Below are 26,537 nucleotides of genomic sequence, written 5' to 3'. Positions count from 1 at the left end.
GGATCTAAGGAAGGAGGGTTTAGGGTGCCCCTAAATAGTTAATTTAGGGGCGTTACAGGTAGGTAAAGGGCAGGGACCACTGGGTCCCTGCCCTGGGGTGGGTACACCCCCCCCCCCCATCCTGCCACTCTCCTGCGGGAGGGAGCAGTAGCCTAGTCCTGATCAGGCATGGCTCCCCATCTTCAAGATGGCAAGAGCCCGGAGATGTGCTTCACCTCGCCTCCCCCACCTGAGGTCTGGGGTTGGCAGAGGCTGGCACACCCCCTGTCCTTCCTTGGGGTTTCCGGCCAGTCTTCCCGCCAGAGTGGGGGTTTAGAACCGGTAGGGGCCAGTTGCTGAGTACAGCAAGTGGCCTGGAGAAGCTCACAAAGGCGGCATGCCTTTGAAGATTCGCCTGTCCATCCTAGGGAGGAGACCAAGCACCTCGCCCAGGATGTACATTGTTGCAGGCCCAGGAGAGTAGATGGCTCTCTATCCAGGGGTCCAGCAACCCGTCTGCTGTGTGGCAGCCTAGGCAGCCCCTCAGACAAGACGTGGATTGTAGGTTAGGTTCAGGGGGCATCTCTGAGATGCCCTTTGTCGTGCATAGTACATTAAATCCTGCACTGGCATCAGTGCGGGTTTAATATGCTAAGTTTGATACCAAACTTCTCAGTCTTCAGTGGAGCCATCATGGTGCTGTGGAGTTCGTGTTGACGATCTCCCAGCACCATATACTCTTAAATGGCAGCACTGCACTTAGTGCCCAGGAACGGACCTGGGTACTGTAGGGGCACAGGGCTCATGCTCCTGTGCCCACACCACTGGCATAGAGCACCCAGCTAGAGGAGTGGCTGATGTATGCCAGGGAAGTGTGTTATGTGGGCATGGCACACAGGGATGTGTGCCATGTTGACTCAGTTTTGTTCTATACCCAGACACTCAGCCTGCAAGGGCAGTGCGTTTGTGTCCGGGTACAGGGCCTCTAAGGGTGGCACAATAAGTGCTGCAGCCTTCAGGGGCCTTGCCTGGTCACAAGGTCCTGGGTACCTAGTGTGCCATTTACCAGGGGCTGACAATGTGGCCAGGGTTTGCCAATTTGGGTTTAGGTTTCAGCACTGTTATTAGGGAAGGAACATAGGCCCTGGGCACCTGATTGGCAGGAGCCCAGGGAACACTCAAAGTACATTCAGCAAAACGTGGGGGCATACCATGAAAGAAAGATGGCACTTTCTCACAATCTCCCCACAAAGTTTGGAGATGGCTGGCACCGCAAGGAGCCGCGCAACACTAATACCAAGAGTACTGGAGCCTGCTGGAAGCACTAAGGCTTGTTTGTTTAGTCGAAACACCACTGCCGCCAAAACAGACCTGCACGCCCAGGGACTTCACCCGAGACCAGCTCCACTCCAGAAGACTTCTTGCTGCGTTTCTTCACTCTTCTGCAGGTGCACTGAGAACAGTGGGAGTCTCAAACCAAACTAGAAGACCCACTAGACAAAACACTTACGCACCCGAGTCCCCCACAAGTGGAGGCCCTCCTTTGGGTTCTACCAGACTGGTCCTCCAGCCCACCCCCGCAGCCTCTTTTACAGGTACTACCCCGCCCCCCCCCCCCCTCTCCCCCCGACTACAGTGTGTAGCGTCAGAGGCTAAAACCGCTGAAAGTACCTCTGCACCAACGGCAGTTATAAAAGATGTCTTGGAAGTGTATAGGACCTTGGCACCCTACTCACCTTAAGTCCAGAAAAACAGTCCTGCAAGTCATTTTCAAATGACCCTGTGCAGTGAATGTTACTCCCATAGGATAATATCGTAATCTAGGCTCATTCATCAAATATGATGGCTGCCATTTTCTACTTCAATAAAGTAGAAAACATTTACCCAATTATGAAGTTCTTGGGCTCTAGAAAAATAACACTTTTATAGAAATTTAAGTTGGTCTCAAGTTTCTTCTCATTGACTGTGCGTACAACAAATGCTCAACACTACTCTGATAAGCCTAAACTGCTCGCCCACACTACCACAAGAGCATTTGGGATAATTAATGTAATTCCTGTATGCCAATAAGGGTCGCCTGGACTTTCTACATAGTTAATCTCATCTAGGTATACTACATAAAAAGCTAGCTTCCTACAAGCCCCAACCCGAAATCCTATCCTCAGTGGAAACTGAAAGCAATTGCTTTCAATGAGTGTTCCCATTCAACAGAAAATTGGGTATGACCAGTAATATTGAAGGTACCACAGTGGATGTCAGAGTGTTTTGACATCATTACATCTTCCTTGGCATTAAAATTAATTGAAAGCCAGAAGGAGATTCATGCTTAGTGGAATCAAGGAGAAAGTATCCAGATGTGTTGACACCGCCTTGTTCATCACCAAGGACATGAATACAGGGACACAGAAGAGAAAGGGACTTTAGTTCAGTACCACTTTCTGGTTCATACTCTTGCTGCAGATTCTACACATTTAAAATACTAGACAGCACCAGACTGGATCCAGAAGATCTTTCAACATAGCCCAGTGCAATAATAGATGGCACCGTGCAGCTCCACGTCTACTCCTCTTCAAGTGACAAGTGGAGCCACATACAGGTGCCACCCAAGTGTCCCGATGTCCGTTTCTTCCTGCACATAGTCTGCACCCTCAGATGATTCACTCAACAGCTAACTGCTTGTGCAAATGGGCAGATCTCCAATTAGGAACCTTTAGGAGGAAAAGTCCATTACACAGAATGAGGAGGCAGGGCAGTGAAGAACCTGTGGGTTAGCTACATTATTCACCAGAATTAGCATTATTGAAGGTAAGTAACTTGTTCTTCTGATGGATACTTCCAACAGCTGACACCTCAATTTTCAAATAGATACCAAAGCAGTAACTTCCCTAGCGGAGGGTCTGTGGAATGACTAAGACCAAAAAGTCCAGAAAGACCTAAAAGCCAACATGCCCTTCCCGTCAGACCTGGTTGTCAAAGCGGTAGTTCTTACCTGTAACTGCAGTTATCCAGTATTGGTATCTTTCATAGATTCACATGCCTGAATCATTTCCCGTAGTCGGGATGGGAGTAGCCGATACATAAAGTAATTTCCTATTAGACATATATAGTAATAGGCCAAGGGCCTCACATTAGTAACATCTCCATGTCCTTTTGAAAACGGGACCAAACTCTAGAAAAGAGCCAATCAGCTATCACCACGCTCTGGAACCCACCTGGAAGGAGGTCTAGTCCCTCAGATTTTCGTAAGCACAGTGCTAAGAAGGTGCATCACAGAGAACTAGGTGAGCCCTTCCGGGGGAGGCAGGTGGGTTGCATGTGAATCTATGAAAGATACCAATACTGGATCTTGAACTGAGAATGCATGGAGCTCACTTGCTTGCCTGGCAGAGATAAGGGTTAGAAGGAGTGCCGTCATCCAAGAAAGATATTTAAGATCAGCTCTGTGTATCGGCTCAAAAGGATGTTTCATAAGCTGAGCAAGAACTGTGTTGAGCTGCCAAGTGGGAGGCAGAGACCTCACTGGAGAAAAAGTTCTGAATAGGCCTTTGAGAAATTGTTTAATCAACCTACTAGACCAAAGAGAAGGGCCTGCAGAAGATCTTCTGAAACGGGATATTGCTGCCAGATTAACTTTAAGAGGCGTGAGCAAGACCTGAAGTTGCCAGATGGAGAAGGTAAGGCAGTATTTGTTCTGGGGAAGACGAAAGAGGGTGTATTTTCGTTGACTTACACCAGATGCAGAACCTCTTCCATTTTATGGAATATGTCTTGTTAGTACTGTCGGCTCGAGCCAGAGCCAGAACCGCCCCGCAGTCTAGAGGAATGTCTAGGCCATGAAACGCTCGGAACTCAGGAGCCAAGCTGATAACTTGAGGGATGCTGGATCCGGATGCAGGACTTGTTCCTGGTTCATTGTGAAGAGAGAGGGCAACGGTTTCAAAGAGAGCAGCGGTTCCAGAGAGAAGATGGAGCTCCGAGAATCAATGCGGACGCGGCCACGCCGGAGCCATTAGGATTAGCGTGCAGGGTTCAGTCTTCATTTTCCTGAGGACCCTGGGAATCAGGGAAAATCGGTGGAAAAGCATATGCAAAGACGATGAACCATGCGATCGAAAATGCATCTCCTAGAGATCCCCGTGGGGGACGCCAGCTTGCGAAGTTTTGGCAATTGGCGTTCTGCTTGGTAGCAAATAGGTCCAAGAGAGGAGTGCCCCACTGGGAGAATATGCAGTCGAGAGTCCGCTGGTTCAACTCCCATTCGTGGTATGTTTGCTACCTGCTTAGAAAATCGGCCAGTACGTTGTCTGTTCCTGGAACATATTCTGCTCAAAAGGGAAATGTTGTGATGAAGTACCCAGTTCCAGATTTTTTGAGATGCGTTAGATAGTGAAGGAGTCCCTCCCTGCTTGTTCAGGTAGTGCATAGTCGTAGTATTGTCCGTCCGGACGAGCACTAGAGAACCTTTGATCCTAGGAAGGAATGCCAGGAGAACCAGATAAACCTCCTCGAGCTACGAGCGGTCTATGTGAAGCTTTCGTTCGGCAGGAGACAACTTCCCGCTGATTTGGAGTTCTAGGAGGAAAGCTCCCCAACCCTCCAGTGACCCATCTGTTGTGATGACCTGTGGAGAAGCTTTGAGCAAGAAAGGCAGGCCTTGAGAAAGATTCCATGGACGAGTCCACCACTGCAGAGCAGTGACCATCTGAGGGGTCACTTGAATGACATCGAAGGATCCTTCGGATTGAATCCATTGAGCAGACAGTGCTTCTTGGAGAGGGCGCATGTGGCAGCGACAGTAAGGAACGAAAAGTTTCTTACCTGTCGGTGTAGTTTTGCAGCTTGAAGATCTTTCTGGATTCACTATGCTGTGCATTATTCCGCGATCTTGTGGTTGGGTCCGGATTCGTAGTCTTTTCTTTGTTTTTTTTTGTAGCCCAGGTGGGCGTCGACGTCCACCATTTGGTGCACCTCCCGTGACGTCGTCGTGCTTCCTGCGGAAGTCCCACCTTTGGGGCGCCATCTTCGGGTTCTTTTTTCCCTGTTTTTTTTTTTTTTTCTTTAACCCTAGGCGATTGATTAATCCTTTTGTCCATATTTCTGTACGTATCCACTTATTTGATCCTATCCATTTCACCCCCTCTTCCTCCAGCCTCATCTTCCTGGCGGAGGTGGGTGGGTTCGCTAGTGAATCCAGAAAGATCTTCAAGCTGCAAAACTACACCGACAGGTAAGAAACTTTTCGTTTTGCAGCGTGAATCTTTCTGGATTCACTATGCTGTGCATAGACTTTGTAGCGGTTTTCCTATTTTTGTGGTGGCTGGGTGGAAGATGATCGCTGGTCGTTGAAAATGTGTTGTAGCACCTTCTGTCCGACCTGTGCTTCCTTATTCATTTGAATGTCCACGCAGTAGTGCTTTGTGAACGTGTGCACAGATGCCCAAGTTGCTGCGAGACAAATGTCTTGGATGGGCGTGTTTGCCAGGAAGGCAACTGTGGCCCCCTTCTTCCTTGTGGAGTGAGCTTGGGGCCCCTCCGTTAGCTCCTGTCCAGCCTGTTTGTGACAGAATTGAATAGTGAGGGCAATCCACCTAGCGATGGTGCCCTTGGTCACTGGTCTACCCATGAAGCTAGTAGCAAAGGACACAAACAGCTGCTTAGACTTCCTGAGTTCCTTGGTTCTTTCAATGTAGTGCATCACCGCTCTTCTGGCATCGAGGGTGTGCAGGGCCTTTTCTGCGTTTGTAGTCGGGTTTTGGAAGAAACTCGGTATCTGGATACTCTGATTCATGTGGAACGCCGACACTACCTTGGGCATGAAGTGTGGGTCCGTCCTCAGGACTACCCTGTCCTTGTGAATTTGAATGTAGGGCTCCTGTAGCGTTAGTGCTTGAAGCTCGCTCACCCTGCGTAGTGAGGTTATGGCCACTAGAAAGGCAGTTTTCATCGTCAACATTTGTAGATTGGCCTTGTGAATGGGTTCAAACGGCGCCTTCATGAGCTCCGTCAGAACCACGTTTAAATTCCATGCCGGCGGCGGCAACCTTTTCGGGGGTGCCAATCTTTTGGCTCCCTCCATGAATCTCTTCACCACCTCCGAGCTGAAGAAACTTCCACCCTTCTCACCTCTGGTGTAGGCAACGATCGCTGCTAGGTGCACCCTTAGGGAGCTCGAGCAGAGGTTACTCTTTAGAAGGTGTGTGAGGTACCTCAGCACAGTTGAGTCTCTTGTCATTCTGTTTTGCAGGCCCTTTTTCCTGCACCACACCGTGAATCTCTTCCACTTTGCGCTGTAGCACTTTCTTGTAGTAGGTTTCCTTGCCTCCCGTAGCACTCGCATAGTGCTCTGAGGTAACCTTAGGTGTGCGAACTCTAGGTCTTCAGGAGCCATGCTGCTAGGTTGAGGGTCTCTGGCTCTGGGTGCAGGACCTCCCCGTTTTGCATTGAGAGCAGGTCTTTTCTCCTCTCGAGCCTGTACGGATTGCCTTGCGCCATTTCTTGAATCTGTGAGAACCATGTCTGCCTCGCCCACTGTGGGGCCACCAGGATCAGAGTCATGTTGCTGGTTCTGCACTTGTCGAGCACTCTGTGCAACAGGGGTATCGGTGGAAAGGCGTAGGCAAATGTCCTCCACCAGCTTATCCATAGGGCATTTCCCTTGGATTGCTGATCTGGTTGCCTGGACGCGAAGCTTTGGCATTTTGCATTGTGGCGTGTTGCAAATAGGTCTATTGTGGGAGTCCCACATCTCCGGAAGATTTTCTCCGTTTCCTGGCCATTGAGCTCCCACTCGTGCGATGCTGACGTCTGCCTGCTCAGCCAGTCTGCCTCCACATTGTCCTTCCCTGGTAGGTGAATTGCCAGTAGATCTATCTTGAGAGGTATGGCCCATCTCCAAATCTCCTGAGCTAGGGATGAGAGGGGAAACGACTGTGTCCCCCCTTGTTTGTTGATGTAGAACATCGCCGTGGTGTTGTCTGTCTGTACCAACACCCTCTGGCCGCACAGGTGTCTCTGGAATGCCTTCAGGGCTAGCAGTATCGTTTTCAACTCGAGGTAGTTGATGTGGCGGACCGCGTCTGCTGGAGCCCATAGACCCCTCACTCTGAGGTCGTCCATGTGCGCTCCCCATCCCTTCTGCGATGCGTCCGTGGTAATGGTCACTGTTGGGCTTGGTGGTGTCAGGCTTCTCCCCGTTATGTTGTCTCTGTTCCACCAAGTTATCTCCTCCTGCACTGCGTGCGTAACAACCACTAGATCCTCCCAACTTCCGTTTGCTTGTGACCATTGCTGTTGCAGCCATTCCTGGAATGGTCTCATGTGCAGGCGTACATTCGGCACCAGCTGGATACAGGACGCCATCATCCCCATCATCTTGCTCACCGCCCTCACTGTCAGAGCTCGCCCCTTCTGGTAGAGCTGCGTCTCCTTCAGTAGGGCATCTGTCCTCCTGTCGCTGGGCACTACTGTACTGTTGAGGGAGTTGATCTTTGCCCCCAGGAAAATCTTTACCTGTTCCGGTTCCAGCGATGATTTTCCCCAGTGGATGGAAAATCCCAGATTTGTGAGGGTGTCTGTTACGCGTTTTGCGTGCCTCTCGCACTTCTCGCGTGAGTTTGCCTTGACCAGCCAGTCGTCCAAGTATGGGTATACGTGTATGCCCTGCTTTCGTAGGTGTGCCGCTACCGCCGACAGGCATTTTGTAAAGACCCTTGGCGCTGATTTTAATCCGAAGGCCAGGGTTGTGAACTGGTAGTGTTCCTGTTCGATGTTGAATCTTAGAAGGCCCTTGTGCCTTCTGTTTATTGGGATGTGAAGGTAGGCATCCTTGAGGTCCACGGTGACCATGAAGTCCCCTTCTCTTATCTGTGGCAGTACCTCCTGCAGTGAAGTCATTTTGAACCTTTGCGTTCTTATGAACTTGTTTAGGTAACGGAGGTCCAGTATGGGTCTGAGGTCTCCGTCTACCTTCGGAACCACGAAGTAGTTTGAGTAGACCCCTTTGTTGCGTTCCCCGAACGGCACTGCCTCTATGGCTCCCTTTTGTAGGAGTTTCCGCGTTTCTTCTCTGAGTATTGCCAGTTCTTGGGCCGATCTCTGTCTTCCCTTCGGTTTCCTGTTTGGAGGTCTTTTCTCCAAGTCTACGCAGTATCCGTACTGCACGATGTTCCGTATCCACTTGTCTGTGGTTATACGCCGCCACTCCTGAAGGTAGAACCTCAGCCTTCCGCCTACTGGTGACGTATGCTCGTAGGCTCTTGAATCTTCTCTTCCCCCTGATGCCACTTTTTTGCGCCTCACCCTTGGGGACCTGACGAGGGTAGGCGTCTTCTTGCGTGCTGAGTCACTTCGAGGAGGGCTGATCGCCCCCTCTCCTCCTTTGGCCACGTCCGTTCCCTCTCCCGCGAAAGGACTGGCCCCGAGGTTGATATTGCCAGCTTTGCTTCTGCTGACTTTGTCCGTGACCTTCGCCCTGCTGACCTTGTTGGAACGCCTGGTGCGATGTCCCTTGTTGGCTTGCACCCCTACCGTAGGGTCTCCTCGAGGGATTACCTCGTCTCATTCCCCTCAGCTGTAGGGCCCCCATGGACCTCGCTGTCTCGTTTTCCTTCTTGAGCTGGGTGAGCTTTTCGTCCACCGTTGCTCCGAACAGTGTCTCTCCGTTGAAGGGGGTGCCAAGGATGTTCTGCACTTCCGGTTTGAATCCCGAGATTCTTAGCCATGCATGCCTCCTCTCTGTGACCCCTATGGCCATGAGTCTTGCTGAAGTCTCTGCCCCATCCAACGCCGTTTTTATACAGGAGTTGGCGATGTTCTTGCCTTCATCTACCAGGTGAGAGGCTCTCTGGCGGTATTCTTCGGGGAGGTGCTTTACTAGCTCCCCCATCTCATCCCAGTGTTGGTATTGGTGTCTATTGAGGAGTGCATTCGAATTCGCCATGCGCCAGTGCATTGCGGCGTTCCTCTCGACCTTTCTGCCTGTGAGGTCGATCCTCCTGCTCTCTTTATCCGGAGGCGGGCCCGAAGTTGCTGGAACGTTGGCCCTTCTCCTGGCCGTGGAGGCTATGATGGAGTCTGCGGTGACGCTACCCTTGATGTAAGGTGGGTCCAGGGAGGAGTGCTTATATTTCTTCTCTGTCCTGGGCGTGATCGACCGGCAGGTGGCAGGCTCCTTGAAGGCTTCTCTCCCCTGGTTCATCACGCTTTGTAGCATGGGGAGGAACTGACTCCTAGTCTGGATGGGGAGCAGTGTTTCGACGAGAAAATCGGCTTTCGGCCTCTCCTCGTCGAGTTTGACGCCGAAGGCCAGTGCTGCGCTCTTCACCACCATATTGTATACCCCGATGTCGTCGGGTGGCGAAGGCCTCGAGGGGTACGTGTCCACGGGCTCCTCCGGGTTTTCGGTGTCGAGATCGTGCCATTCGACGTCGTTGCTGGTAGATGCCGCCGATTCGAAGAACGACTGTTGGTCTTCTTCCTCGGCTTCTTCCTCATAATAGGGCTCCTCTCCTTCTTCGAGATCCCTTGTCAGCCCTTCGGCGTCGAACTCGTCTTCGACCTCGACGACGTCCGCCGATGAAACCGTAGGAATCTTGAATTCCTTCATCCTGGCGTCGAACTCCTTCCTTTGAAGGATGTTCTCCATTTCGGCCTCGAGCCGCCTCTTCTTTTTCTCCATTTCGGAGATACTTTCGGCGTCGACCGCGGGTCTTTGATGAAACTTGCGTCGACGTCGAACGTTCTTTCTGCGTCGATCGGCCCGTTTCATGGGATGATTTCGACGACCCTTGCCTTTCGGCTTCTTTCTGCACCAGGGAGTCCTTTTGTAAGGATCCGCTGGGCCTTTTGTCCGAAGTCACCCCTTTGGACGTCGAAGTTTTCGGCGTCGGGGCTCCCTTCGTGGACCTGGACTCAGTTTTCCTCGAGTCACCCTCGTGTTTGAGGTGTTTTTTGATTTGCGCTCGACGATTCTCTTACCTCGTCTTCTTTTTTCTTGTCGGTCTCTACGACCGTGAAGTTTTCGGCTGTCTCGGCGACGTTGTCCTCGTCGTCCGTGTCGAGGCCCAGCTCGTAGAGTGTCGGGGGTTTCCCTTTGCCTCCATGTTGGCGTTGGCTCTTCTCTGCCTCTCTCTCACCCTGAGTGTCTTCGGCGCGAAGGCTGAGCAGGCGTTGCAGTCGATACTCTGGTGATCCACCGGTAGGCAGAGGTTGCAGACCGGATGCTGGTCTTTCTGCGCGAACTTGTGGTGGCAGTTTGGGCAGAACTTGAATGGCGTCTTGTCCATTTCGCTCAGGGTCTGAGCGTGCATTCTCCAAGGCTGTCGAAGAAAAAGGCTCGCTGGTCCTCTTTCTTCGCGCTCCTGATGAAATCTGTTCTATTCCTGATGTCTTCTCTTGATTCTATCGATGAAACTCGCTTTTCTTCCTTCTTCCTCCGAGTGAATTTCTGGAGCTTCCCGATGACGATCCAGACCCAACGGCGGAAAAAAGAATCTGAAGATGGCGCCCCAAAGGTGGGACTTCCGCAGGAAGCACGACGACGTCACGGGAGGTGCACCAAATGGTGGACGTAGACGCCCACCTGGGCTACAAAAAAAAAAAAAAAAAAAAAACAAAGAAAAGACTACGAATCCGGACCCAACCACAAGATCGCGGAATAATGCACAGCATAGTGAATCCAGAAAGATTCACTATGCAAGGATCCTTCGGATTGAATCCATTGAGCAGACAGTGCTTCTTGGAGAGGGCGCATGTGGCAGCGACAGTAAGGAACAAGCAGAATACAGTAGGACATTCCGAGAAGGGATTTGAAGAAGCGTACTGAGAAGTCTTGTATTTTACGTGATTTGCCAAATTAAGTTTGTTCGGTCGCTCTTGTGATGGGAAAGCCTTTTTCTGGGTTGTGTCGAGACTAGCACCCAGAAAGTTTATCCGCTGAGAAGTCTGGAGGACGGACTTGTCCCGATTCAGAGTGAGTCCTAGGCGACTGAAAAGCTGTAGACAGGCGTCGGAAGACCTTGTCGCGCCGTCCAGAGAAGGTGCCTTGACGAGTCAGTCGTCGAGATAGGGAAAGACCTGATTGTGTTGCTGCCTGAGATATGCAGCCACTGGAGAGGCATTTGGTAAAATGAAGGGCAGGACTCTGAATCGGTAATGTCTGCCTGCCACAGTAAACCTCAGGAATTTGTCGTTTCTGTGGATAGGGATATGGAAATAGGCATCCTGAAGATTCAAAGTTGTTTGCGTTGAGAAGTTGCAGCACTTCTTGGATGGTAACCATGCGAAACGACTGTTCCTTTAAAAATGTGTTGAGACTTCTCAAGTCTAGGATTGGTCTCCATTTCTTCTACTTTTTGCGCACCAGGAAAAAACGGGAGTAAAACCCTTTCCCCCGTTGACGAAGAGGAACCCTTTCTATAGCTCCCTTCTGGAGCATGAGTGAAAGTTCCAAGATTAATAGGTGTAGAATTTTGTGAAGCATAGGCAGAGTATGGGTCTGGGGAGGTTTGTGAGTGAACTTCAGCGAATGTCCACACTATCATTTTAAGAACCCAACGGTCCGTTGTTATTTGTTTCCAAATTGCGTAAGAAGTGGGAAATCCTTCCTCCAACTTTGAAGGGTGTAGAGGAGATGTAGACCGGCGGTAGAGAAAAGTCATTGCAATCGAGCAGCGTCCTTCTGTCGTCCACCTTTTCCTCGAAAGGAGGTTTTAGTGTAAGCGGATTGCTGCTGTTGACGCTGGTACTGTGGCCGATATTGTTGGTTAGAGGAGGAATAGGAAGACCAATAGTGTTGGTAGCCTCCTCTGGTGGAAGATTAACCTCTATCCCTTGAGCCACGAAAAGGTTTTTTTTTTTTTTATTATATTGAAGGGTACCCAAAGCCCTAGCCGTGTCGGTATCCTTTTTTATACCCTGAAGAGCCTCATCAATATGCGTGCCAAAGAGAAGCTGACCATCATAGGGCATGTCCAGAATTTTTGTCTGGACTTCCGGCCAGAATGAAGTTGCCTTCAGCCAACCTTGGCGTCGTAGTACAGCAGCGCCAGCTAGTTGACGGATACCAGTAGAGGTGATCCATCGCACAATCGATCTCGGAAGCCGAACGTTCACCCTCCAGCAAGATCTTCGCTTCTTCCCTCGAGCCGTCCAGCAAGGCTCCCAAGTATGGAGCAATGTCCGCCCACATCTGCCTCTTATAGCGCCCTAATAACGCTAAGGAATTTGACGCCCGCACTGTCAATGCAGACATGGAAGAAAAACGTTCCAATATTGTCAAGTCGTCTGCCTTGTCAGGAGGAGCGGACAGTGGGGCAGAAGGGTTTCTAGACTTCCTCTGAGCAGCCCAAGTGATGACAATCAGGCTTTGGATGTCCGGTAAGGCATGCTGGAGCAGTGACCAGAGCTCTGTACTTTGTCAAGCCAAGGTAAGACGGGCGAATTTAAGATGGATTGTGCATTATTTTTACACCCTGATCCCAGATGTAGTCTATAATAGGTACTGATCTTACAGACTTTTTGAAAGGTTCTTTAAAGTCACAAAGGAAACAATCCTGTTGGTGAGAAGGCATAGGGATCTGGAAACGCTGTGCGGCTCTTTCAAAGACATTATGAAAACCCCCGATATCCTCAGGAGGCGAATCAGATTGAGTAGGCACCGGGGACGCTGGACAAGGGATAACAATCATCCCACTCATGAGTCGATTGAGAATCATGGAGTTCTCCCTCCTCTTGTTGCTAGTCATCCTCATCTGTGGAATTTGGAGGTGGTAGCAAGACAGGCACAGACTGTGGAGGAAGAGGCGGAGGCTGCAGCCTTGGCGGCAGAGACAACCGGAGCAGGAGACATAGCAGAAGTAGGAAATCTCTGCTTGTAGTCAGTAATCCAAAATTGGAGGTCAGAAACCAAAGACGCAGGTACACAGACCATGGGAGGTTGGCTGTCGTCAGGATAATATGGCTGGTCTTCTGGTTCTTGTTAGTGCTAGTCCGTACTCTTGGTATTTGACATGGAGTTCCGAAGGACTTGTTGTAGTTCCGAAAATACCACCATCGTCTGAATCTTCCTCCTCTTTCAAAAGGTGAGTCGGAGGTAACTGCTGGACCCTGCTAGGAGAAGTCAGGGCAGGTGTCAACGTGAGTTTTGTGATTTTGAGATGGCCATATGCACTCTCCACTTTGGACTCTGGTGTCGTCGCCGAGCCAGTCTGTGTAGTTGAAGCACCGACTGGCAAAATTGAAGGAAACTTCAACAAAGCTCCTGTCGATGGAACAGTCGTCGACGGTGTTGTAGTCATCGGAACAGTAGTCGACGGAGCCCTCATCGACGGTGTTGTCTTAATCGTCGACAGGGTAGACTTCGACGAAAAACACTCGTCGATGTAGGCGCCGACGATTATTTTTAATAGTAGACTATACAGGTTTAGCAGCTGTCTACTATGAAGAAGTCTTTGAAGCGGACGAGGCAGATGCCAAAGAGGTGGAAACTGTTGTCGTCGACTAAGTTCTCCCCACAGCTGTAGACGGGGATTTTCTCGCTGACGCCACTTCCAGGCCTTTTAAAAGGTGTGTAGAACCTCCTGTGGAGAAACCTTTGTTGGTAAAGCCTTAAGGGGAGCCTCTGAAGACTTTGTGCGTCTTCTTTTGAGGGGGCTGCGACGAAGGTCCTGGAGAAGCAACTCTGGGCCTTTTTTGAGAGGATTTTGAAGATGTAGAGCAGGCTTCACTCTCCTCAGAAGACAGGACTTGGTCTTTATCTTTAAGTCTCTGCAGCCAAATTAGAAAGCGTCCCTCCCGATCTTTAAGGGTCTTTGAAGAAAAGGTACGACATACCTTGCAGTCCTTCGAGGAGTGGTCCGGGTAAAGACAGAGGCAGTCTTTGTGTTGGTCATCAACATGAATCCTCTTTTTACCACAGGAAGCACAGGGCCTAAAAAGGCCTTTCTTGGGAGTATCGGTCATGAAGATATTGAGAACTTCACACAGAAGGAATCCTGAAGAAAAATTCACTGGAAATCCAGAAAACTGAGCAGAGCTCAGGGGAGACTCCCTTAGCACGACGTGCAGTAGAAAATCTGAGGGACTAAAGCTCCTTCCAGGTGGGTTCCAGAGGGTGGTGATAACCGATTGGCTCTTTTCTAGAGTTTGGTCTTTACCAAAAGGACATGGAGATGTTACTAATGTGAGGCCCTTGGCCTATTACTATACATGTCTAATGGGACATTACTTTATGTATGTACCGGGGACTCCCATCCCCGTCGACGGGGAATTATTCAGGCATGTGAATCTATGAAAGATACCCCAATACTGGATAATGTGGGCACTGATGCCCATGTTGAGGCCTGACAAATATCAGGACAGGCACTACACATGCTAATGCAGCAGCCACAGCCCTGGTGGAATTTACCTTCAACACTTCTCTAGGCTGCTTTTTGGCTATCACATTTTAATGCAAAGGACGACCCAGCTAAAGGCAGTTGCTAAATCACTGACCTCTTCCCCCTCCCCTCCCCCCCATCCCCAGACAACCATAAAGCAGAGTGTCCACTCCATCTTAGATATGATCAATGTAAAAATGAATGGCTTTAGGGTCCAAACCATGGAGGGGTGAGGTGGAGCATAGATCATAAAGGAGCGAGTGCGCGCGAGTGTCAAAAGGAACAGTGAATGAAAGGACCATATTAAGGTCCCACAATGTCATCACAAAAGATTTAGTAGGAAGCGTGCGGACCAAATATTTGAGAAAGCACATCAATACAGGTGATTTAAAAAAGGACAGAAGCTGCAAATAAGCCTAAAAGAGTAGACACAGAACCTTCAACAATGCCTACTGCAAATCGCTGGGCCAGAGAAAAACAGTAAAGCATCCAAAAATGTATCCTGCAGAAAGTCAGTGCACCAAGTGCTACACCAAGCAACAGACTTGTCCTAGCATCAGTCGTATAATGATTTGGAAGGATACATGCTGTAAGGATCACCACAACTTCAGAAGGAAGATGGGATAGTGTCTACTGCTGCTTCTCAATATACACTCATGGAGGTGTAGATTGTGCAGGCCCTACTGCTGCGACAGAAGAGCCAAGTGGAGGATAGATGCACTCGCCCAGAAGTGTCAGATAACTCTCCTGGACCAATTCAGAGCCACTAGGATGCCTTAGGACAAATCTAAACGGATCTTCAGAGCTCTGGCATGAGAGGTAGTGGTGTGAGGGCATACACTAGTCCCATGCTCTAGTCTAGGGGGAATGTGTCCGAGACAGAGCTTTCTTAAAATGGACATCAGAAATGCTTTCAATTATGGCGTGCAACTACAGCAGGATGCATTGCAGATGGGTCTACGCTGGAGACCAGTCTTAGACCTCCACCTCTCCTAGATGAGCTTCCTAAACCAGCATTGATAGGTCTGTTAGTCAGCTTGGGGTGTGGTACAAGAGGGGTCTACCACTGTTCCAACTGTGGAAGAGAAGCCACCACGGCAGATATTTTGCCATCTCCTTCAAAACCTGGATGAATCAGAGGTTCTTGGTGCTGGGCATGCGGAGTCTTCAGATCTCACTGCAGTGATCACATGTACTACATGGTATGGTCAACGAGCAGGATGCAGGAAATCAGTAAGCAAATGAGCCTCTGATCCCTCCTCACCAAGGCCTAATAGAGAGATAACAAACATCTGATCATAGACTGAATGTCCTGGACTCAATCGAGGATGGCTCTGATGAAAGGGACCCTTGGCAAAGGAGTTCGGCATGTTGATTGCAATCCCCAGTGATGCAAGGCGGTCCACATCAGACTACAGTCATCTCTTGCATAACTGGATGATGAAATACAGGGTGCATCAAAATCCGCTGCAGAAACTGCTCCTAAATAGAAGGAAAAATGCAGGGCATTTGGACATTCTGGCACTGGGCTCGAGAGTAGGAACGTGTCCAAGTCCTCTACTTCAAGCAAGAGTGGCCGTTGCAGAACTTACCTTACTGCTCGGCAACGTACGTTTGGCTCTGCGGTTCTGGATCACCTTTGGGTGTGTAGTAAGCTGGCTATGGATAGAGTATACCACTAAGTGGTTATATCATGCACAGAGTTCAGAGATCCCCCAGAAGTGTACAGGGCTCAATGTAAACCCAAAGTGATCTAATTATGGTAGTGTGGACCTGCAGTCTCGGGCCTAGAACAGGAGTGTTAATACATTTGTTATGCACACAGTGATTAATAAAACACTAGTCAAAGGAGATGCCCACCATTTCTTGAAAAATACGCTTTTCAATTTCTATTTTGAAGACCAAGATGTACACAAAAAAGTACGTACGTTTCAGGAAAAATGCTTTACACTTCAGAAAAAGTGGACATGGTGCAAATTTCAGGGTTACAAATTCAGTCTCCAGGTTATGGGGTCAACCCCAGGCAAGGCTCAAAACATTAGGAGTGCACTATACCACCACTGTGTCACTGGTGGTGCAGAGATCAAATTTGGGGTCACGAGCCCAATGCTAATCAATGGATATAGGGGGTATTTGAAGTTGGACTGCTCACAGTTGAATAAAGCGGTTAAAGAGGTTGATGTCCTGGAGTTATGGTAAGTACAAGGCCCCCACCTCCTCCCCACATCCAAACAACCGCTCACCGAAGGGCAAGTCCATTAGAGCAGATTGGAAATCCTCAGCAAAAGACAAGTGGAGCACAAGCCACAAAGTCAGCTAGACCTATTTAAGTATTTTGAGGCAAGCGGTCTCAAGTTACAAAACTGGTTTCCTGGGATCTGGTAAGTTAACAATTTGCTTGGGGAGGTCACAAAGCTTCGGTGTACAATCAGGGAGACACTAGGCATTCACTGTTCAAAGAGTTAACCTGCCTGAGGCAAAGTCGTTGCAGCACATGGAACAAACCGATTTGGTCTCACAGTTCTGTGATAGTGACGAAAGCATTGGCTTTTAATTTAGCAGACAACGCTTAAACTACATGACTCTCGAGAACATTGGGTCAAGAAGAATTTGGAATCATGCAGTAAGGAGCTACATGGAAGCACAGATTTAGAGAAGTCAATCAAGTGTGGCTTCTGCAGTAAAGTTGTACTTGTATGGCACAAATGGTCTTATGCAACTGCCACATCAGCTAGCCGTGTTGATTCATGGATGGAAGCTTAGGCGATTCATCTCCTCACACGTTGTGGCTAATGTGCGTGTGAACATTTGGAGCTGTACTGCAGCACTCAACTATTCCCAAGGAGGATAAATGAAGAGATTACTGCATAAGCAAAACTGTACACACCAACAGAAAAGTAAAAGTCAGCAATAAGGCTAGGGGCATTCCTTAGTAATGGAAAATCATGCCAAACCAACTAACTGAGCCTAAATCTCGGCAGAGACAAATCGGTAAAATATAATCAAAGTCAGTGAAGCTTATGGTTAGGAGTGATGGCAAATGTAAGAGTAGCACAAGACTAAGGACTGGAAATGAAGAGCTGGACAAATTGGTCAATTTCACATGACACTAACATATTATACAGGATCCTTCAACAGATTCTTGCACAAGGCTGTGCATGATATTCGCTGCTAAGAAACTCAAACAAGGCAGTTAAAAATATTGTATTGAAAAAACACAATTGAAAAAATAGTTATCAGCAGTGATACATCCAGAAGCCTAAAGTGCAGAGACCTGCCACTCACTACAAACCTATGTCTAGTTCCTAGACAAGAACTACGATTGCTTACCTAGATACTTGTTCTTTTCTTGTAATGCATTTAAAGTAGTTTTAGAGGCCTCCAAATCGTTGTTCAACACCTTGATCTGCTCTTCAAAGTTAATCTGGTGAGAACTGAGCTCCTAAAGTAAATGAGAAAGGTTACTTATCAAGCCAATAGAAGTAAGAGTATACAAAGAGCACCATAATATCAACAAACCTTCAACAAGCTCACTGGAGGTAGACCAACTGAATAATTCAAGACAAACAAATGAGGCTAATGTTACTGCAGCAGAGGCTGGGGCTCATTTTAAAAAGGAGGCAAGCCTTTGAGGCTTCCCTCTTCGAACACTGGCCCATCCTGGGGGAGGAGGAATTGACCTCTACCCAGGATGTGCATGGTTTCTGGTCCCAGATAGCAGGGGCTCTCTACCAGGTGTCCAGAAACATGTCTTACCGGCTATAGGCAGCCAGACAACCAAAGGCCACACCAGGGTTGGTAGGGATTCAGGGGCACCTCTGAGGTGTCCTCTGGGTACATGGTACAATAAATCCCACACTGGCAGCAGTGTGGATTTAGTGAAAGGAGTAGTTTGGTACCAAACACTCGTATATTCAGTAAACCCATCATGGTGCAGTGGAACTCTAGCTATTGAGTTCCCAGTCCAAGTACTCTCTATGGCTTCACTGGCACTTACAATATTGTGACATGGTGCCCAATATAGTAAGGGTATAACTGCGCATGCAATTTGCCCTCACCTATAGTATAGTGCACCCTGCATTAGGCATGTGATGACTACTAGAGGGGTGGCTTACCTATGCTGGCAGCCAGTGCTAGCTGGCATAGCACCCTACCAGGGTGCCATGTCGACTTGGCCATTTTCTCCTTTTCTCCCTCACAGGGGCATGCACACTGCCAGGGCAGTGGCACTGTCCCAGTGCGATGGGTCCCAAGAGAACCTCTTGAGCTTCTAGACCCTAGGTACCCAAGGTACCATTTACTAGAGACTTACAGGAGGCAGATGTACCAATTGGGGGGTTTGTTTTAGGGAAGGTGCCACAGGGGACCTGGTTGGCAGGGACCCTGTGTGCTACATTTGAAACCACATCAAAACCAGGCAAAAGTTGGGGCTAACCATGCAACACAGGCACTTTCTCACAATGAGTAACATTGCGAGGGTTGGAGGCGTTGAAGTACCTCAGTAAATATATTAAAAACACAAGTTGAAGTTTTACCTTATCCTTAACCTCGAGCTTATTCTTGGCTTCCGTCAATTCCACAAAAAGGCTGTTAATCTTTTTCTTTGTGCTATCATCTGAAAACTAACAAACAAAAGTTATAAATTCAGGAAAAGCATTAGACTGGTCAAACAAATATTGCTTTAACAGGATAAGAATCTATTGGAAGGTGGATGAGCTTGACACCCCCCACGGCGGAGAGTTGAGCCTAAGACTAACAGGAATGGGCAACAGTGGATCTAATCCACATGTAAAGTTAGGAGAAATGACAAGCGGGAAGAGGATACGAGGTCCTGGTACGCCATGATTATAGACGTACACATGAGTGGGGTCCTCAACACAAGAGATTAAGGGGTCTCAGGCAGGCCACGGCGGTTCTGGGATGATAGTACTGTCAAGGAGCACCCTAGAGCGTAGTAGCCACACAATTGTGAGACGTAGTACGACTTCTGGAACATGGTTTTTTTATTTTTCTCCCTTCATGGGACCCTCGGGGGCAGGGTATTTAAGTGTTATGATCGCTATCATAAAGACAACGCTGTTTAAGTACGGACTTAGTAATCTGTTTCATTAATGCAACATTGAGGCTGAGAACATGTCCTACCACTAAATGGAATGTACTGCCATTGTCGGTATAGACTCCGGTGATGTATTATTGCGGTTATGATTTTACTGTGATTCTGGACGACAAAGAAAAAAAAAAGCACACAATCTATAGGAAAAATAATTCCTAAGTAAGTTGCAGAAGGGCAGTAAGGGACTAGAAGTCGAAGAATAACTCCTGCTAGAGCAAACAGTTAAATGTCAATTGCATTTGTTCGGTGAGCAAGTGTGTAATTCTACTAACATTACTGCAAGAAAATAAAAGCTTTGCATGGGACTCAGACAAGACACATACCCTCTAAACAACGTTTTTCTACTTGTAGGAATGAAAAGGATATATGGAAGACCAAACTTTCTATTTGGGAGATGTAAATGACAAGTGGTCAGAAACCATTACCAAACATTTAAATGCAAATGATAAGTGTAAAACCAGTTGCTGCAGTCCAAATTGTTGCATCAGCGCATCAGTCCCAAGTAGTCCCACAAACTAAATTAAAATCACAGTAGCACAAAAATTTTAAAATTAGAAGCTCATTCTTTTTTAAGCTACAAATTGTGGCAGATCAACCACAAAGCAAGCTCAAGTAGTTTGCCACGTTCTAGGGGACTGACCAGCATTACTAGCTGTTTCCAGCGATTCACAATCTAGAACAAGTCTTACTTTGACTTTCATTAACTCATTAGCCTTCTGCAAGTCAGCAAGCTGTCTTTCCAATGATACTATGCTAGCTGCCAGAGCCGATTTTTCTCGAATTGCTGCCGTCAATTTAGCTTCAGTCTTCTTAAATTCCTCCTCTAGGTCATGGAGCTGCTTGTCCTGTTCACCACGCTCTTTAACCAATGACCGGATCTGGAAGAACAGCAAGGAGTCAACGGTTCATAATAGAAACGATGTAAATGTTCTAGATTAGTTATTCAACATGTGCATAAATAGCCGCTAGTCCTGCGGAGCATCTCCACCTCACTTGGAACTACTTAAAAAACACACCATTTGGTGTTGGATATTGGGCTAAGGATTTTGATATTATTCATCAAAGGATTAAAACCCACACCAACATTCACTCCCAGTTTTTGTTTTTAGTTCAAAGCTTTTTTTTTTTTTTTTACACTTTAGGGCACTGTGAATGAAAGTTAATTGGGGGTAGACAACTGTGTACCTCAAAAGGTTAAGGCCACCACCTGTTAGGTATCACAAATTAAAATAAACGTGTTCTTAATCCTTGGTAACACCACAAAGCAGTCCGGTTTAAATCAAAGGCAATGAGAAAAGCATGTAAGCAGTGCATATACACTAGGAAACGTCAGACCGAAAAAAAAACCTGTTAAACTCCACTATCAATCTGAAGACATTTTAGGAGTAAAATACCAAAATAACAAAAATCCATAAGGAAACAGATTGTTTTTCTCTTAAAAAGGTGGTCAGGTTTATTTACAATTACAATAAAGAAACATGGATTACAAACTCTTGTCAGGTTGAAAGGTTCTCACTGTAACCAGCACTATCAATAGCTGTATAACCCTGCAATGATTAATTCAGTATGAAAAACATTATCCATATGCTCTTTCCATAACTTCACAATTAGTCTCTAGAAATGCATTAATAGTCATACATACACTTCTCTGAATTTATGGTGGGAGCTCATGTGATGAAAACTGCAGGTTTGTTCATGCAAAATTTCCAGATCCTCAAATAGCCCCTCATCCTAATTTGTAATTTCATTTCAATCTCTTTAGCCATACACAATTTGCCTGTATTGTGCAGCCAACAATCTAGCTCGAATCGGAATTTTAGCGCTTAACCAATGTATTGCCAACCACCTCCTGGCTAACAGTAGCATTAGTTAACAAATCCAAAAAAGTAGACTTCCTTTATTTTACTTTTTGTGCAACTGGCTTCTATACCTAGCAAAGAAACCTGTGGAATGAAGCTGTAATTCTACACTTATTCTTTTATGATATCTGCGTGTCACCTGCTCCCAGCAATAACATTTAGGGACAGGCCCAGAAAAGGTGACAATGTGGCCTCAGACGGAGTACATTTAGGACACTGCAGATCTATTATGTGCAGCTTCACTGGAGTGATGCATGTCGAGCACAAAGTTAAATTCTATAAGTCTAAACCTGGCATTACAAGGCATTCCTTATCCAAGCATCAGGGACCCTTCCCACTGACTATTTACGAAGCACTCGTCACAATCCATTTAATGTATTCAACCTATATGGTTCTTCCACAACTGCTCCCCAACCTGTAGGAAAGTGCCCCTTTTTTACATGATCACCCCCACCTTTTGCCTGGTACTGGATGCAATTTTGACAGAAGTGTGCTGGGTATCCAGGTCCCCATATCTTTGCCTAAAACAGTACAATTGTTCCTCCAATTGGCAATACCTTTAGGACCCCCTGGTAGTCCCTAGTAAGTGTTACCCCTGGGACCTCAGGGCAAGGAGGCTAAAGGTGTCTAGGGGCTGCAGAATGTATTGTGCCACCCTAAGCAACCCCTCAGCACACTCATGCAAACTGAAATTGCAGGGTGCGTGCCATGGTGCAGAGAAAGGTGAAGACATGGCACCCCGCGTGCCCCATGCCTGCAGACACTACGTTAAGTCCCCACTACTTACAGCCCAAAGGCAGGGTGCACTATACTACGTGTGGACATAGACATGAGCAGATGAATAAGTTACTGTGAGAAAGTGCCCTCTTTCTCCATGGTATGCCCCCACTTATTGCTGAATTGCCGACGTTCTTTGAGCCCCGAGCTCCTGCTAATCACGTACCCAGTGCCTATGTTCCTTCCCTAAAACTGCACTGAAGCCTAAACCCAATTGGCATCCCTGGCCACAGGTAGGCCCCTGGTAAATGCTACCATGGGTACCCAGGGCACTGTGACCAGGGAAGGCCCCTAAAGGCTGCAGCACTTCTTGTGCCACCCTTCGAGGCCCTGCACAGTTTCACTCACACGCGTGTCTTGGTGCAGAACAAAAGTGAAGGGTCGACATGGCACCCATCCTGTGTGCCATGCCTACAAACCACTGCCCTTGTCTAGATCAGCCACCCCTCCAGCTGGGTGCACTATGCCAGTGGTAAGTGAACAGGTGCACGAGCCCTGTACCCCTACAGTGCCCAACTCCATTCTTAGGCATTGTAAGTGCCGTGCTGCCATTAAGAGTATATGGTGCTGGGAGTTTGTCATTACGAACTCCCTACACCAGAATGGCTACACTGAAAACTGGGAGGTTTGGTATCAACCTTCTCAGCACATTCAACCCACTCTGATGCCAGTGTGGGATTTAATGTATAATGCACGACAGAGGGCATCTTAGAGAAGCCCCCTGAAACTCGACCAACTTCTAGTGTCCCGACTGAGTGGCTGCTTAGGCTGCCATCAACAGACATGTTTCTGGACCCTTGGGTCGAGAGCCTGCTGCTCTCGGGGGCCTGAAATAATGCACATCCTGGGACGAGGTGCCAAGCCTCCTCCCCCAGGATGGGCAGGGTTCACACATGCCGCCTTTGTGAGCTTCCCCAGACCACTTGCTGCTTTCAGCAACTGGCCCCCACTGGTTCTACCCCCCCACTTTGGGCAGGAGAACCGGCGGGAAAAACAAGTGAGGGAGAGAGGTGAGCCCACCTCTGCCAAATCCACACCTCATGTGGGGGAGGCGAGGTGAAGCACAACTGCGAGTCCCCACCATCTTGAGGATGGGGGACCCAACCAACCAGGGACAGGCTCATGCCCCTCTCCCACTGGAGGGTGGCACAATAGGGGGTGTACCCAGCCCAGGGAAGGGACCAATTGGTTCCTGCCCACTACCTACCTGTAACGCCCCTAAAATCTAGTATTTGGGGGCACCCTAAACCTCGATTCCTCAGATTCAGAAACGACAAGATCGATAAGGACCGAAGAACTGTGTAGAGCTAACAAGATGGTGACGCCCACTGACCCCCAACTTACCACTCGAAGTGGGGGGGGGGTCGCACCCATAAGATCTTCGTCCTCGAGCCTGCAGTGTTTTTCGCCCGGAGTCTCTCCATAGCAAACAGGGCGCCCAGTGCCAAAACAGCACTCGGAAGCCCCAGTGCCGCTGAGGGTGCACCTTTTGTGCTTACCTACAACCCCAGTTACCCTGAGCTAAACCCTAGGAGCTTTGCTCCCACAGCCAGGTGGCATGCTTGCTAGCAGCCACCAACTGGAGACCCCCTATCCTCCACAGGATAACACTGGGCCTCAACACTCTGCACCCAGCCGCCCTAGTGCCGCTGAGGGTGTGACAAGAGTGCATCACTGACCCTGGGGGACCACAGAACCTTAACTCCCACAGTCGATAACTTACCTTTTAACCGATAACCTGTTTTTCCTCTATAGGAAAACATTGACAATTTTTCGCCCAAAGTTTGTAAGTGTGGAGTTTTGGAAGGAAAGGAGGAAGAAAAAAAAAATAATAATAAAAAAAAAAAAAATTAATTAATTAATTAATTAATTAATAAATAAATAAATAAATAAATAATCGCACGAATAACCAAAAGGCACCTGTTGGCAAGAAATGTCCCAGTGCTGAATCTAGGTATCCAGCACAGAGTTAGGAAAGCAACGTAAAAAGTACCTGTAATTTACTAAAGCCTATTCATTTCAATGTACTGTATTTGCTAAGTATTGCAACCTACTGCATCACCTGTAAATTATACAAAGTACAAATCCTATTGCATTTTTAAACTGATCTACATTCAGCAGCGTATTACTGTAAAGTATTTAATGCTTACCTTTGCCAGGCTTGCTTGGTTCTAAAAATAAAACAGTATATTTTTTATACAAAAACAATTGGTCTAGAGTGAAGTCCTCAAGGGTGGATTAATTTGATGATTGAGTGTGTACATCAAATGCTTAACACTGTCCTCTGATACTGCCTTACTGCTCGACCACTATCACAAATAGAGAGTAAGGTTCTATCTAACTTTAACCTCTGCCTACCTCTGGGGTCACCTGGACTCTATACACACTATACCTCATTTTGTTGTAGTATGTATAGAGCCAGTTTCCTACAGTTACTTGCGTCCGGTAACGCCTGTTCTGGTACACTAGTTATAGCCGCAAATTCCTCACCTTAGAATTAGCCTCAGACGCCAGACTGGATACAGAAATATTTTGACAGCAGTACCTCTGCACGTCAGTAGAGGGCGTCGAGACCAACCACATCGTCCACCGGGAGTGATGTCGTTTAGAGTACATAGAAGGCCTCCCCAGATGTCAGTTTCTTCCACAACTACTAACCGCACCAAAATGCAGAGCCGTGTATGGAAACTGCGTGCCCCAAAAAAATACTCCGAGACCCTTATATTAAGTATTTGCGTGATGTTCTCTATATATATTTAATAGCCAATGAAAAGCCCAATGGTGCATAAAGAATCCGAAAGAAAAGGAGAACCAGTTTGCAGTGATGAGGGTGAAATGGGTGGGTTGGTAAGAGGAATCTGTGGCTAGATCTAGTCTCTACCAGATAAGGTGTTACCTTTGATAAGCAATTTATTCATCTGATAGAGCCGTCTAGCCGTAGATTGTTCACCTTAGACTAGATACCCAAACAATGCCATCCCGGAGGAGGTTCTGCATACGGATTCAAAGAAATATCCCCAACTAGGCTATCCATTCTTCATAAGAAAAGAGACCACTTGCCAGGGAGGGGTGAAAGACAACCCATCTGAAGACTCGGGGAAAACCTATACGGAACCAAATCCACAGCCTTGCAAAGCCACAGGAGAAAATGCATAGCAAAACACCATGACGAGAGGAAAGAATGCTCCATACACCCCCCTCCCCCCGAAGGGCAACTGGTCTGAGTGACCGAGGAGGAAGGCTAAGGACAAAAGCTAAAACTTTTATGCCAAGTGTCCAGCCATGGAAGTAAGCATGGCAGAGGGCTTCAATCAAAAGCGGATAAAGCATTGTGAAATATAGCAACAATCATGGCCACAGACCACGTTAGGCAGAGGATACATTGAGAGATGCGGCTCTCTGGGACTAAGTGTAGAAACCAAAGAAAAGGAAGGTAGAAAACAAATGGAGAGGTATGAAAATGGATATAAATGATACGTATGAACATAAACCTATACAGAATACACACTGTACAACAGGTGCCCAAGAAGGCTGTATGCAATGACCACCACAGCGGCCATGCGCTGAAGGAGAGAACTGCAAACTGGAGGCCAGCCACATGGCCCCATCCAGAGGGTGGGGTGGAAGTACACACCCCAGAAAACCAACAGAGCAGACAATCAGCACTACTGACAGACGGTACAGTTAGGCAGTTCAGAGACCATTGCAAAGAAACCCGAAGGGAAAAAAACAGCTAGAATAAAACACAAAAAGACCGCAATGGGAGACTGTAATAAGGGACCAAGCTAGATGGGGCAAACACCCAGGAGGCCCATGCAGACAATTTGGTTGGTCTTCTAATACTAATTTCTTTTTGAAGTCACCTAAGAGCCAGTGTAAAGAAGAGAAGGTACACACCAGGAGGCAGTGCCCACAGCCTAGGAAAGTCAGAAGCAATGGAAAGTCTGTAGGCACTGAGCATCCTGTGCATGGCCAAAGAGCCAGGGAAATCAGGGGGTGTGGATCCCTCTGTCGCCCAAGATCATACTTGGTAGCCTATTAGTACAAGGGAGATGAGCCCAGGGGAGGGAACTGCAACCGCACTCATAAGTGGTAGAAATTCCCCAAAAAAAGAATCCTAAGGGATCCAACCCAGAGTGGACAGGCAAGGAACCCAAGTCCAAGAAAAACAGAAGAACATTCACCATGTGCTCCCAAAAAAGGGCAGAAGGCACACTAAGAACAGCCAGGCCAGTAACAAAACGTTGGATTTGGCCTCGGGAGAGCCATGGAAACTGCTCCAGTTAAAAACAGAAAGCAGCCGCAGCTTCGCGCAAGGCAGAAACATAGGAAAAACAGGCCATGAAGAGACATAGAAGACGCATATGAAGTCTAGAAAAAATGTGATGGTGGAATTTTTTAGTTAAGTGATGGGGCGCTGCAGGCTCTTTCGAG

At 47.9% G+C, this 26,537-nt stretch overlaps 1 protein-coding gene across 1 annotated transcript in view; it reads right to left on the bottom strand.

Moving 5' to 3' along the window:
• The window catches only part of HMMR (hyaluronan mediated motility receptor), a 415,301-nt gene that overhangs the window by 286,936 nt on the left and 101,828 nt on the right, over window positions 1-26,537 (bottom strand). Inside the window, exons 5-7 of the mRNA XM_085617832.1 lie at window positions 20,157-20,345; window positions 18,890-18,976; window positions 17,685-17,796 (exon numbers count right to left, since the gene is read on the bottom strand). Of these exons, the coding sequence (XP_085473958.1) occupies window positions 17,685-17,796; window positions 18,890-18,976; window positions 20,157-20,345 (388 nt within the window). The remainder of the gene's footprint in view (window positions 1-17,684; window positions 17,797-18,889; window positions 18,977-20,156; window positions 20,346-26,537) is intronic.

This window comes from Triturus cristatus, chromosome 7 (assembly GCF_964204655.1).
Source record: "Triturus cristatus chromosome 7, aTriCri1.1, whole genome shotgun sequence".
Classification (NCBI taxonomy): Eukaryota; Metazoa; Chordata; class Amphibia; order Caudata; family Salamandridae; genus Triturus; species Triturus cristatus.
The sequence above is the reverse complement of the archived record's forward strand: the minus strand, read 5'-3'. Positions and strand labels throughout refer to the sequence as shown.